General features: G+C 37.1%; 1 protein-coding gene across 4 annotated transcripts in view; it reads left to right on the top strand.

Moving 5' to 3' along the window:
• Dock4 (dedicator of cytokinesis 4) overlaps positions 1-14,915 on the top strand; it is a 443,711-nt gene that overhangs the window by 397,252 nt on the left and 31,544 nt on the right. For all 4 annotated transcript variants that reach the window (XM_048799621.1, XM_015498141.2, XM_048799623.1 and 1 more), the window contains 4 exons: positions 2,894-2,987; positions 10,250-10,398; positions 12,267-12,353; positions 14,129-14,233. In XM_048799621.1, the coding sequence (XP_048655578.1) occupies positions 2,894-2,987; positions 10,250-10,398; positions 12,267-12,353; positions 14,129-14,233 (435 nt within the window). The remainder of the gene's footprint in view (positions 1-2,893; positions 2,988-10,249; positions 10,399-12,266; positions 12,354-14,128; positions 14,234-14,915) is intronic.

Raw genomic sequence — 14,915 nt, 5'->3', positions numbered from 1 at the left:
TTTTACCACATCCACCTCTTCCTTCTCCTTTTAAATTTAATTGCTACATCTCCACCTCCAATATCAGCTCCTAAAAATAGCGAGACCTGAGCATCCTCTATCAGGCTACATCTGATCCATGTATTATGCACCTTTCTCCCATAATTTTTGTCATCAGACCCAACAGTGACCTCTAGATCCTCAGCCCAGAATCACGGTGTCAGTCCTTGCTGTCATTTCCAACTATGAACAGTTATTTCTGTTAAGTCCACCATCATATCTCCCTACTTTCCTGCCAGCTTTTGTCAGTCTTTCATCAGGTTGAAAACCTCAGCCTGTTTTTCTCATGTCCTGCTTGTATGTCAGTGTTCAGGGAGAACAGCCAAGAGCTCAGTAAACTTCAGTCTGTTTCCCTAACCCTAACTATAGGGCAACTTCAGGCACAAAGTCTCCTCAGAAACCTCTAAACAAAGCCTTCACCTTTCCCAAAGGAATCCTCTTCCATTGTCTTCATCCCCTTTCACAGGTGCCTTCCAGTTGGAAGTGGCCAAATTAATGCTGTCCCTTGGTTCTTCATCCTCAACTGGTATAAAAAAGAAGAGATCATTTCCTTGGGCCAGAGATTAGTACTTTGCCCTAATTGTGCTTACTCTAGTCTTCTAGTAGGAATAAACCAGAGATTTAATAAACCAGAGGCCCCATCACTAATCACATGAGAAGAGAGTTTATACTGATAGCTTTCCGTAATCAAGAATAGTCCTTAGAGAAAATGTCAACATTTTAAGAGCTATTGCAATTTCAGTCCAGGACAAGAACACTTATTACTGGACCAGATATATCACTTTGAAGCTAATCTTTTTAACTTCTACTCCATATGGAAAGTTCTTGATGTTTTCTTGCAGCAATATGGTTCTCTTCAACCACTTACTTCCTTTGAGAGATTTTTCTTTGGAACGATCAGATCCAAATCCCCTTCAGGAGAGCTCTGGCTTCCCTTATAAGATCAGAGTTAAACTCTACTGTGAAATCGGCAAAAATGCATAATATTTGATATGACTAATACTAGGAGATGTAATTATTGTTTTGTTCCTGTGTCACAAGTTTTGCCAGACATATGTGAAATATTCTCATCTGCTGACTGGAGAGATCTTTTTTTTTTCTTAAGAACTATTCATTTATAGAGTTATCACTTATTTTTGTTCTCAAAGAAAACAGCTTCTTACCAGAAAGCTATTAGAGCAAATCAGCCTTTAATAATGTAGAAACCTGCTGTGGGGTTGTTAGGCTGTGTTTATGGTACAACAATTCTTGCTAATTAAAATGATTTTGGTTATAATGAGAGAGATTTGAATAGCATTATTTACTTAGCTTTTCAAAGAATGCCAGGAGTCTACAGGAACAAAAGGAAAGAAGGAGGATAATGGTATGAATTGGAAAAAAGAAAACAATGCTTTTTGTTGAAGTCTTGAACTTAATGTCAGTGTCTCCAGTGAGAAGAGTCCTCATCTTGGAGAATGGACACCAGAAGATAGTGGGCAGAAGGTACATCTGATAGAGGGCCATCAGATTTCAAGTCCAATTTAAGCAGTCACATTGGCTTGTTTAAAAGTTCATCAGCAAAGCCCTGTCTAACTAATCAGCTTCAGAAATGGTCAGAATTCCTGGCCCTTTCCCCCCTGAAAAACTTGTTGCTACTTAGTGTCAACAGATTTCTCCTCCTGTCACTGCTTATTTTCCCTCAACTCTGTACCAAGTAGCATTAGTCAAAACAGCAACAATAAGTAACACCAGCAGTTTTGAGCATCTTAAATAGAAATTTCATGATATATCTGATCTACTCAAGGAAAGAACCTCATTTGGAGACTCAAATATAATGTGTTTCCTAAAATCCAAATTCATATACATTCGTTCTTGTGATTACTAAGTTCATTGAGGACTAATGCACTTTCTAGTGTGGTAAGGAAGTAGATGTGGATGCTTATAAATATACCTTTAAAATACCAGCATATGTGTCTAGCTAAGTTAAAAAAAAAAAATGAGTTTTTGGTGGGCTGGGGCTATAGCTCAGTGTTAGAGTGCTTGCCTAGCATGTGTGAGGCGCTGGGTTCAATCCATAGCACTGCATTAAAAAAAAAATAAAGGCATGCTGTCCATCAATAACTGCAAAAAAAAAAAAAATCTTTTAAAATGAGTTTTTGGTAACAATTGTTATAACATTTTAGAGCAGTTTAATAACACCCAGATGTTTTAATATAAATGAATAGAATATTTTCAATAAGTATGCCCCATAATAACAACTAGAAATAAAAATATCTGTCCCTTTATGTTTCATACATAAACTGGAAACATTTAAATTCTAACACAAGTAAGAAATGCAGAATAATACCTTAACAACAAAGAACGTTTTTATTTACCCTCTTTTTACATAATTCTTGGGGTAGGAGGATGCTTCTCCATGGTTTCTAATAATCCTTACCTATATGTCTCAGAGACTTTTTAGAGAAAAATATATTTTTAAAATTAAAGAACTGTCCTTTGAATATCAACCAGCGAAGTGAATAAGCATGTTAATCTATTTTATATTTTAATATATTTAGATAAATAGGATGATCGTCTAGATGACTGTTAAACTAACAAAAAAATAATAACAAGTAACAAAATAAATGTGAATGAATGGTCATAACCTAAGAGTTACTGACAGCTTATCCAGCAATTGATAATGTTTAACATGGGTAGTGTTTAATTAAAAATCTATCACTGAGCTCCTTATTTCATTTTTAAAAAGATATTTACCTGGAAAAATTCATCAGTTCTCTTCCACAAGACAAATTCTCTTGATTCACAAAGAAAATGGAAAATAATTATAGGTATAACTGTTGAAGAACCATCCATGCCTGTACTCTCTTTTTTACAGAACTTCTATAAGACTGAACTGAACAAGGAAGAGATGTATATACGCTATATCCACAAACTTTATGATCTGCATCTCAAAGCACAGAACTTTACAGGTAATTCTGTCTTTGGCTCAGATTTGGGGAAGTGGACTAGATACTGATGTATTAAACATGATAACTCCTCTGCTTTTTGTAATTAGAGCTGAGGACTCAGGCATTTCTACTTTAAATTTAAAATATATTTTAATTAGGTGTATGTTTCTAAGTACTCTATTTTTTGACTATTTCTCTCTGTATAACTTTTTAGAGGTTGATCTTAGGATTACAAAATACATACCTAACATTTTACAATCTACTAACAGTGTATTGCCACTTCAAGCTAAATATGGGAACTTTATAACCATAGAGATCCCAATATTCTCCCCATTTAGTGTTATACTTGTCATATGTATTACATCTACCTTCATTCAAAACTGTAGCAAATAATGCATTGGTGTTGCCTTCAACATTCATACCTATCTCAAAAGAATTTTAAAATGATGTTTTATATTTGCTCAGATATTGGCCTTTTCTGTAACTCTTTCCCCATTCATGAAGTTCTTAGTTTCCCTGTTATTATTTCCATTAAACCTGAATAGCTTGATTTTTCTTTTAAGGCTGATCTAATGATGAAGAATTCTCTTCATTTTCCTTCATTTGGGAATGTCTTCATTGTACCTTGTGTTAGTCAGCTTTCCCTTACTGTAACAACATACCTGCAGTAGTCAGCTTATAAAGAGGAAAGGTTGGGGCTCACACTTATGGAGGTTTCAAGCTATGGTTGGTTGGCCCTATTGCTTTTAGACCTGTGGCAAGGCAGCACATGATGGTGGGAAGCATGTGACAAAACAAACCATGCACCTCATGGCCAGAATGGAAGGAAGTATTCCCACTATCCCTTTCAAGGACACTCCCAGTGACCTAAAACCTCCCAGTAGGCCTCACCTCTTAAAGTTTCCACCTCTTCCCAATGGCAGTAAGCTGGGGACCAAGTCTTTAACACATAGACCTTTGGGGGACATTCCACATTCAAAGTATAGCACACCTTTGTCACTGAAAGATATGTTCGCTAGTGTAAAATGCTAAGTGAATAATTCTTTTGTGCCAGTACTTTAAAAATACTGCTCCATTGTCTTCTGACTTCCATGGTTTCTGATGATAAATATGTAGTCATTCAAATTATTCACCTATTCTAATGCATACCTGTTTTGTGGTTGCTTCTAAACATTTCTCTGCAGTTTTCAGTGGCTTAATTATGTTATGTATGAACTTATTTGAGTTTGCTGAGCTTTTTGGATCCATTCCTTATTTCCATCACCAAATTTGGGAAGTTTTCCAGCATTATTTTCCCAAATGCATTGCTACACCAATCCTTCATTTCTCTTTTGGGATTCCAATGGCATGAATATTAGGCCTTTTTTCTGATAAGTTCTTAGGTCTCTGTCCATTTCTTTCCCCAACTTTAGTTTCAGATTGGATGATTTCTGTTGATTCAGTTTCAAGTCCCCTGATTCTCTCCTGCATCTCCATTCAACAGTTGAGCCTTTCCAGTGAACTTTTTGTTTCTGTTATTGTATTATTCCATTCTAACATTTCCATTTGATTATTTGTGTTTCATAGCTTTCAATTTCCTTTCAGTTATTCAGAAGTGTTCCTATTTACTACATGGAGCGTGGTTATAATAGCTGCTTCATAGGCTTTGCCTATGGTTCCAGTATGTGAGTCATCTTGGGGTTGGCATCTGTTAATTGCCTTTTCCCTTTGAGAGTTGTTTAGTTTCCTGGTTTTTTGAATGTCAAGTAATTTTGGATTATATCCTAGACCTTTTGAATATTATGTTTTGAAACTCTGGGTTCTCTTAAAATCTTCTGGATAATTTTGACATTTTTTTTTATTTTAACAATCAATCCAGTTAGGTTCAAACCTCAAGTCCTGAACCCCCTTTTGAAACTTGTGATTCTAGTGTTAAGTTTTGTTTTCAAAATTCTTGCATTATCATTCTGGTTTTTCCTTCATGGGTACCTCCCAACAAGGAGGTCTGGAACCTAAGCAATGATCCACACCGTTGTTCATGTCTCAGAGTCTTAGTTATGTCTCTCATGACCCATTCTACAAATGTGCACCTTGGACTTGAGCCCAAGACTTCCTACAGAAACTAGAATATCTCTTTCTCAAGTTCTCCATCTCTGTATCCTCCCCATTCTTCCCAACTCGCAGGAACTCCCTATCCTAGGATTGTGGTTATAAGAGCCAGGGTTAGATCCTCTTCATACTTTGATGTCCTCCCTACAGTTCATCTGCTGGGGCCTAAACAGTGAGATTTAAAAAAAAAAAAAAAAAGCCATGATCCCATTTCCTATGTACACATATGAATATACACCACAAATCTCACCATTATGTATATCCACAAGGAACTAATTAAAAATAAACAAAAAAGTAAATAGCGGAAAGATCAATAAAGTAGAGTTGAAAACAAGAGGTTAGGAGGGAGGGAGGGAAAAGGGAAGTACTGGGGACCTAATCAGAACAAATTGTATTCCACGCTTTTATCATTATGCCATATTACATTCTGTTGTGATGTATAACTAAAAAGAACCAATAGAAAAACATTTAAAATTTTTAAAAAGCCTGTGGAAGATACTGCTGCCACTGCCATCGCTCCCACTGATGCTGCTGCCACCACGGTTTGCAGCTTTGTTCCTAGGCCTTCCTTAGAGGGAGACCAGAAGAGTCTGCAGGCTCACAGGATGTCCCCTTCCTAGTTCTCTGACTAGAAGGGAGCTCTCTCTTTCTTCCCATTTGCTGTGCCAGGAAAGAAGGAAATTTAAGTCAGACATGGGAGTCAAAAGATAAAAACTGAACTCAACTCATGGTGGTCATTCTTGGAGTTTTGATTTTCCTCCTCAGTCTACCTGCTCTTAGTTTGGATTTCAGAATCCTCCAATGGTTGTATTATATATTCTGTCAGGAACATTTAATTGTAATCCCTGAAAAAGAGACAGTGGAATATGCTCACTGTGTCTTAACTAGACCTTTTTGTTGGAGTCAGGAACTATGAATCTTGGCTTTTTGCTGCACTTTTCTTCCAAAGGACTCTTGAATCATGCCCCCACCCAGCCTTAAATGAATAAAGGAATTTTTTCTGTAATGGTCCCCAGAATTTTAACCTGCCTCTAGCTGTGGTTCCCCTGCTTCAATTGATAGCATCACTCTTTACTCAATCTGTGAACCTTGATGTTATCCTTGACTCTGATTTTCTTAACCTCCCTCAAAGTAGTCTTTCATAAGGTTCTACTGATTCTATTTCCTCAAAATTTCTCATTGCTCCCACTTTCTTCATTGTTTCCACTTTCACTGCCTCTATTAGACCTCATCATTCTTGCCCCTACCCCCTCAACAGTTACCAGTGTTATGCTTGAGAGCCAGGAACAGCACACTACAACTTGGAAACCAAACACCTGTTTCTTTAAAGAAAGTTTTATTAGAACTCAGCCACGCCCACTTATTGTTGTATTGTCTATGGCTGCTTTTGTGCTACAGTGGCAGACTCAAGTTGAGATGAAGACCACCTGCCCCACAAGCCTAATTATTTTCTGTCTGGCCCTTTAAAATTCCTAACCCCTTCTCTAGATGTGAGTCTGCTGTCAGTTTATTATTCTACAAAGTAAAATTCAAGTCCTTCGTTCAAGGTCTACCATAATGGAACTACCCTTTGTCTGTTCAGCCTCATCTTTCCCCTTGTACATACCTTCCTTTCATCCTATGGCCCCAGCTCCTGTATCACCTCCTTGAAGTCTCCACCCCCCCACACCCCTCCCATCCTCACTGGAGTTCTCTTCTTTCTCTTTCGCTCAATGAATCCAGTCCGCCAGCTTTCACCCATAGGACAAGCTGATGTTTCCATTTCTATTTTTTTTCCCACATTGTATTTTTTTCAGATTTCCATGGGCACCCTTATCACATTGTTTTTCTTATCAATTATATATTACATTTAAAATATATATGTATGTGTGTGGGTATACAGACAGGTAATACCCAGATAAAGGGTGAGTTCTCTGAGGACAGAGACGATGTGTTCTTCTCCTTAGTCTTCTAACTTTTTAAAATAGTAGCAATGTAAGATTTAAATAAGTGTATCACTAATGAACCATTAATTAAATTTTAACACCTGGTAGGAAGATTGTCCTTCAGTATTGATAGGTCTTGAATCACTAAGGAAACAACATAGAAACCAATTTTATTTTCAAGTCCATAAAATAAGAAATGAGAGAGGGAACTGAGGACAAGCTATTCTAGATATGAAATGGATATATTTTGGTTCTCTGAAATAAAGTCCAAATTTATCCGATATTTCAGAATAGGTCTTTTTTCCTTATTTACTGAACTTGCAGTTGTATGTTCCCCAAAGTCATAAGTAATAAGTACTTTTCCCATGTATCATTTTGTTGTTCTTTCTTATGTGCTCATTTTTGTGTGTCCTTGGAGAAAGTGAAATTGATGGGAAAGCTTTTCTTTCTGTTTAAGTAAATCAAAGGCATTTCTGGTTTAGCCCTTTTCCAAACTTTCACGATGCTGCCTCCTGTTCCTTATGCATCTGTACTCTTCTGTGTTGCTTATTTTTGTCCTCACTGTACACTTCTCAGAATAATGGAATAACCCACATTTAATTGTGTAGTGATAGATTTTGTTTAAAATCGTGAACACTTTTTAAAAGATCATCTGCTGGAAATTCATTCCTCTTCAACACATGTTGTCTTCTAAAGATGCAGAATAGGACTGGGGTTATGACTCAGTGGTAGAGTGTTTGCCTAGCATGTGTGAGGCCCTGGGTTTAATCCTCAGAACCACATATAAATAAATAAAATAAAGGTATTATGTCCACCCACAACTAACTAAATAAATAAATATGCAGAATAAACATATAACAATGCATGAAAATATTCACAGTTTATCAGCTTGTTCAAAATCAGCCTCATGGGTTGATCATGTTGTTTGCACCTCAAAGTACATGTGCTTTTGTTTAATAAAAAATTTTCTACAGCTTACTCTCCACACACCATTTCTCTTAGCTATGTATCATCATTTCACCAAATCAGGTTCTGAAGGACTTGTCATTTGTCTTCACACCTTTCCCATGCCCCTGTTCAGTCATTTGTCAGCTTCTCCTGGCAACTTGCACATGCCTCCTTGTTTTTCCAGACTTTTGCAGGGGCAACTCGCCCATACCTGACACTCCAAGTATTCCTGGACCTTCCAAAGACAAGCATGATTGGGAAAGCAGTTATAGGGGCTGAGGATATTTATTGCTCTTTCTTTGTTTTTTAATTGTGGTGAAACATGCACAACATAAAATATGCCATCTTAACCATTTTTAAATGTGTGGTTCAGCAGCAATGTCATGCAAGCATCACCACCATCTCTCTCCAGAACTTTTTCATCTTCCTAAACTGAAACTTTGTACCCATTAAACACTATTTCCCCACTCTTCCTGCCCCTGGCATCCAACAGTCTATTTTGTCTTATGAATTCGACCTTCATGGTCCTTTAAGTCACTCTCTGTGAACAGCTGTGGGAAGGCTATTCTGAGTACTATCTATGGTGCAGTGGGTATCACCAAAGAAATTTGAAAGAAGCAAAAATAAGTCCTAAGGTCCAATGTTAAAATAAATTAGGAGTTGTTCTGCCAGCTAAGGGGGAAAGGCTTGAAGAAACTCTGGAGCAATGATGGAGCAGAGAGATTGGCAGCAGCCAGATCTTGAGCAGTCTTCTCCCTTAAGAAGCCTAAATTTATTTATTATTTTAGCTATTGAGAGTCATGGACTGCTTTTAATCAGGGAAGCAACATGACTATTTGCAATGAAGGAAGATCATATTGTTAAAAGTACACAAACTGAAGGGAAAAGATAGGAGAATGCTAAAGAGTTCTAAACATTTTTGCAAAAAAAAAAAATAATAATAATAATAAAATGAAGCCAGGAGATTGTTTGAGCTCACCAAGGGTAATTGAAGAGGGGAAAGAAAAAAAAGGCCAGAGCTTGTATCTCCTGGGATTTCTGTACTGAAGAGCCAAGAGTAAATGATAGGGCTGCAGGCCTTTCAAATTACACTGTTTTTTTTACATGGAGATGGCCTCTTTAAAAATTTTTAAGGAGGACTCCAGAACTTAAAATGTTACTTCAGAACTTTATGTATAGTTGCCTTAAGACAAATAAATTAGGAAACGGTTTGTCATGTGTTGATATTGTGTTAGAAGCTAGTATTAACACTTTTGAGAGACAGATGGAGTAGTGTTTAAATGGATTAGTAACATAGGGTTTGTCCATTTTATTCCATTTAGAACATAAGTTGCCTATTATAATATTAAAGGAAAAACTATTATAATATTTCATTAATGACAGTGAATTCTGGTTCCTATTCTTGATCTTTTTGACCCTATTTGTGGTTCAGGAAAAGAAGAGATCTGCAGTATGGCAAGTATTCTATAAAACACATGACCTATCTGTTAACCATGCTGAGTCAATAGTTCAGCATTTCTGTTTATGTGTGTATAGAAAAAACACCCCTTTTGTTATTATTGTTGTTATTGTTTTCCCTACTGGAAATTCAACCATACCAAGCATGTAATGATTTCAATAGCCTTTTACTGAAATTTGTGGGGCCAACTATTGGGGTCTTATCACACAGACCAAGACATTATGCTTGCTCACGCACTCTCTCTTACACACACACACACACCCCTTATTCAACTCTTCCACTTTCTCCAATTCTTCCTTCTCTGTTGTTAGGTTTGTTTGTTTTGTTTTGTTTTGTTTTGTCTTTTTTCTTCACTAAGCTTCTCACTGGCTTCTTTGTCCTTCTAAATTCTGGCTACACCCTGAATGTCTCCTCCCCTAAAAGCAGTTTCTATTTTTCAACTCTTTGTTAACCAGAAAATTCTAGATGCCTTTCTTTTTGTTTGTTTTTGTTGTTTCTTAAGCACGCCCTTTCAAAGGTCTCAATGATCCCCATGAACTGTCCTAGCAAACAAAAGCATGTCCTCCACCCTGCTACGTCTTGGAACCAACTATGACAAGAAATCTTTGAGCATGTGTATTATGACCATAGCATATGGTTGTGGGGAGGGGGACAAAAAGAGAAATGTAGAATACTAGCCACTGAACAAGTCCTGATAATTCCGTTATCCAAGGGAACTCACCATTCATTAAACTGCTGTTGCATATATTCTGGACATTTTTCTACTGTCTCACAAAATTTAAAGAACAGTTTTTCCTGACCCCATTTGGAGGGGGGTGATCTGGGGTCACAGTTAAGTTCCTGCCTCCCCACTTGACTTGCAGAGGCTGCCTACACTCTCCTGTTGTATGATGAGCTGCTGGAGTGGTCAGATCGGCCCCTCAGAGAGTTCCTGACCTACCCCATGCAAACAGAATGGCAGCGCAAGGAGCACCTGCACCTCACCATCATTCAGAACTTTGACAGAGGCAAAGTAAGTAGCCCTGCCTGACCCATGGTCTCGCCTGAGGTGACTATCGGCGTCCCTTTTCCTTTTATTTCTAGTGTACGGATGCTTACCTCCTTGATCAGGAATCCTCACACTTCAATGTGCATTTAAACTTGTTAAAATGCAGATCCCCAGGCTCTGCCCTAGACTTTCTGATTAAGTAGCATGGGGCTGGAGAATCTCCAGAAGTTTCCCATGTGTATAAACTTTGCATTACACTTTGATAAACTGATCTTGAGGTTTTGATACCCAGTCATAGTTCATAGACTGAATGGCTAATGAACAGAAGAAATTCAAGCCAGCTCTCTGGAGCCCCTTTTTAAGGGCACTGATGCCATTCATGAGAGTTCCACCTTGGTGACATATTCACCTCCCAAAAGACCCTCCTCCTAATATCATCACCTTGGAAGGTAAGATTTCAACATGTGAATTAGGAGGAAAAACAAACATTCAGACGGTAACACTTAGCTATGTTATTTTCTGAAAAACCATTATCAACCTTCACAGGCTGTCCATATTGGCATATATTTCTGCCCCATTCCACTTTTTTGTTTAAAATATAGAAAACTAGATTTGCTAAAGAAGTTTTGGCATCCCTCATATATTTAGAGATGCCTGGAGTTTTGAAAACATTTACTACAATTAAGTACTTCGCCCCACATCACTTCCTCTCCTTCTTTAAAGGCTCACAGTTCTCTTTTTTAAACAATTGTGAATCTGACCACCACTGTTTATTTGATCAGAACCATTGGATGTTTCAGTGGTATATCTTGGATTTAAATATCTCTTCCAAATTGCAAAAATTAAACTGAAAAAATTAAAACACAACTAGTGACTGTTATTCTTGTACAGAACAAATTTGGGTATGCCTAAAAATGAGATGCAAGGAAATTGCTTCTTTCATATCCTCCTCTATTATTTATCTGACTATGCTGTCATAGCATTATGTTAGTAGCAGAAGAAATAGCTTTGTACCCTCCTGTTATAAATTTTTTACCTATATGATAAGCTGTTTTAAAATTTCTTGACTTCCTATATTGGACCATTTCCAGGAGTTTGTGCCAGATCAGAGTTTGCAAACTGTGACCCTCAGGTCAAATGGCTTACCTCCAGTTTCTATACAGCCTACAAGTTACAAATAGCTTTCACATTTTTAAGTGCTTGAAAGAAATTGAAAGATGAATATTTCATAGCATGTGAAAAATAGGTGAAATTTACTTTTGTGTCTAATTCTTATTAGAACACAGCCATATTCATTCATGTCTATGGAGGTTTTCATGCTATAACAGATAAATGGTTGTGGCAAAGACTATATGGTCCTCAAAGCCAAAAATATTGACTGCCTGGCTCTTTGCAGAAAGTATGTTGATGCCTATGTTAAAACAATGACTTTCTGCATTTCTATTGAGAATACCCAGCTGGGTTGGACCCGTACAATTTGCAAATGCAAGTTAGCCCAGCAAGGAATGGAGGTACCAGCCAGGATAACTGAACCTTAGGGTTAGTAATCCTTCCCTCCCCAGCCCTGAGGGCCTGTGTGTATCCATCTACTTGGCCATTGTGGAACTGCAGTCATTTCAAGATGATGATTCTGAACAACACCAGAAAATATTGTTCCTGCACCACCACCTGTAGTGGTGTGGTATCATTTCCAACTTTCTGAAGCTTTTAAGTAATCTGCATGTTAATTACATGGTGTTTTCATATTTAAAAATTGCAGAGATACTATTCAAGGTATGTTATAAAGATTAAGAAGTACGACTTCATGATATGAACACAGTCATATCCTGACCTTTGGATGCAAAGTTATATAACTCGTTTGGGTTACAGTTACATCATTCATTTATCCACAGTGCTGGGAGAATGGCATCATCTTGTGCCGGAAGATCGCAGAACAGTATGAGAGTTACTATGATTACAGAAATCTGAGCAAGATGAGGGTAAGCTACCTGGGTGCATCCTAATCAAGATGCACCCTTTTTGATTAACTTTCCACTGTAGTTCTATGAAATCAGCTTTGTGATCATCTTGATATACCTTGCAGGAACCTTTTATAAGTGTTTTCTCTGAAGCGTACTCATCTGTGTAATGCAGAGAAATAACAAATTGATCTGTGTAATGCTTTTGTTAATATACCAAAAGTGACTCCTTCATCTATTTCTAAAATGCATCAGAAATACACAATTTAATCTAAGATTAATATTTTAAGTTTATTATGGAAAATCTCCACACTGTTTGAAGAGCTTTCCAATTGTACACATATCTCTAACTGTATGCCATTTTTAGTTTCATAATCTGCAAAGAAAAATAGTAGAAATGACTAGCCCATTTTAAAATAAATTTAGGGCCACATTGTCACCTCTCTTTAGTTTCAGAAAATACAATTTCACTGCACTTAAATCAGGTTTTAGTACCCCCAAACTGAAAGACTTTAATGTCTTTGTTCCTGAGCCAGTTGTTTTGTATCACCTTTGGTTTTAGGTTCATACAAGTACTTCTTGTCCTCCAAGTCCTTATTCTTGGGCATTATGAACATTTTGTGTCACTTTATAATATTTAATGAGTGCTAAAGTTTTTTGGGATTTCTAAAATAGGATCATCAGCTCTTATATTTAAAAAAAAAGACTATGATATCACCTTTTAATCTTAGGTAACCATTTAAGAGGTGATAATATATACCTTTAATAGCTTTCAAAATTCCTTATACCATAAGTTACTTATTCACCTGGCAGGAACTAGGTCCATACTCTTGGCATAGTATTTCATGTCAGCAGTTCATTGATATTTCTCCTAGCATGAAAAAAAAAATCTTATTTTAATATCAGTTCATCGTGCTGACTCTGGCAGGCACTGCAGTTTTATATAAAAACGTTGCTGTTCTCTTGGCATCCTGTCCCTGTAACAGAAGCGAGGTTACAATGTTTACCCGTGAGAGCCCTTGGGTGCCATAGACATTAAGATTTTCATAAACCCAAAGCATTACACTTCATACCAACTGCTCTTTGGGGTGTTGTTACTGAGGGTGGGGGGAAGTCTTCAAGTGCAGTATTAGTCTTTCTCCAGAAACCCTGGAGATGATAATCATACCTTAAAAGGGAAACTATAAGCTTTATATGCTTCATAGTTTGCACATTTTCAAAGACGTGTACTTAAGAGCTTTCAGTCCAGACGGCACTTTGCACTATGGGTCTCCTTTGGTTTGTTTGGTTGGTTTACCCCTGTTCCAACCTGTGCAAGTTTGCACCTTCCAAATGCATTACCAGATACAAGGTGGAGACAAATCCACAGGTGAGTATATCTGGCATGAGAATGCTCCAGAAGGGTTTTGCTTCTAATTTTTTATGCAATTTAATTTTGAAGAAAATATTCCCTCAATAGACTACATGCATAGAGATAATTTGCTCTGTTGATAACATGTAATAATATACCTGATCCTTTAAACAAGGGTCACTAAACTATAGCCTGTGGGCCTAGCAGAGTTGATTAGTTGTGACAGAGACTACATGACCTGCAAAGCCTAAAATATTTGCTTTCTGGATGCTTCTAGATTGTTTGCTGATCCTTGCCTTAAAGCATAAAAAAAGGAGTCAAGCTTCTTTTCTTCAACTGAATTAAAATGAAGTTTTCCTTTACACAGAAGAAATATCCTCTTCTATTAATTGGTAGGGCTGAAAGTTTGGATAGAATACTTACAACCTCTCTGATATCTTCCTAGATGATGGAAGCCTCTCTATATGACAAAATTATGGACCAGCAGCGTCTGGAACCAGAATTCTTCAGAGTCGGATTTTATGGGAAAAAATTTCCATTTTTCTTGAGAGTAAGTAATAAACTGTTTAATTAGCTTTCATCCTATTCATACAGATAACTTCAATCAGGAAAACTAAAATATTAATGACTTTTTATGACAGATAATGACATCATGAGTTTTTTAAAAAAAAATTTGTAGTTTGCAAACACCATATTTAAGCTAGAATGCCTTGTTTTGAATAATTTTCCAAGAATCAACAATCTGTCTCTAAGTTTATCTTACAAGAAGTCTTTGGTAATTTAGTTTCCCTCCTGTGATATTCACAGGTTGATATTCACAGACTCCCAATTTGTAATTTTCATACAGTTGGCATTAGAGGAAAACAGGTGGAGGTGGGGAAATGGAACACCACACGGGATTGGGTGCTACAAGCTGTGGAAGAGGGCAGTTTTACATCAACTGTGAAAGGTAGGTTCTGGAAACATACCTCCAGAACCTTGTGGAGAGTATATGTGTGTGGTCCTGGGGGTTGAACCCAGAGTCACTTTGTCACTGAAATACATCTCCAGCCCTTGATTTTGAGACAGGGTGTCACTAAATTGCCTATGCTGGCCTTGAATTTGTGATCCTCCTGTCTTACTTAGCCTGAGTAGCTCAGAGTAGAGGCATGTGCCACTACACCCTGCTATCCATACAACTTTTAATTTCTTTTAAATATCAGAAGAGGAAAAATGGACATTTAAGTTGAAGA

Source organism: Marmota marmota, unplaced genomic scaffold (assembly GCF_001458135.2).
Source record: "Marmota marmota marmota unplaced genomic scaffold, marMar, whole genome shotgun sequence".
NCBI classification, from domain to species: Eukaryota; Metazoa; Chordata; class Mammalia; order Rodentia; family Sciuridae; genus Marmota; species Marmota marmota.
This window is presented reverse-complemented; position numbering and strand designations above follow the sequence as displayed.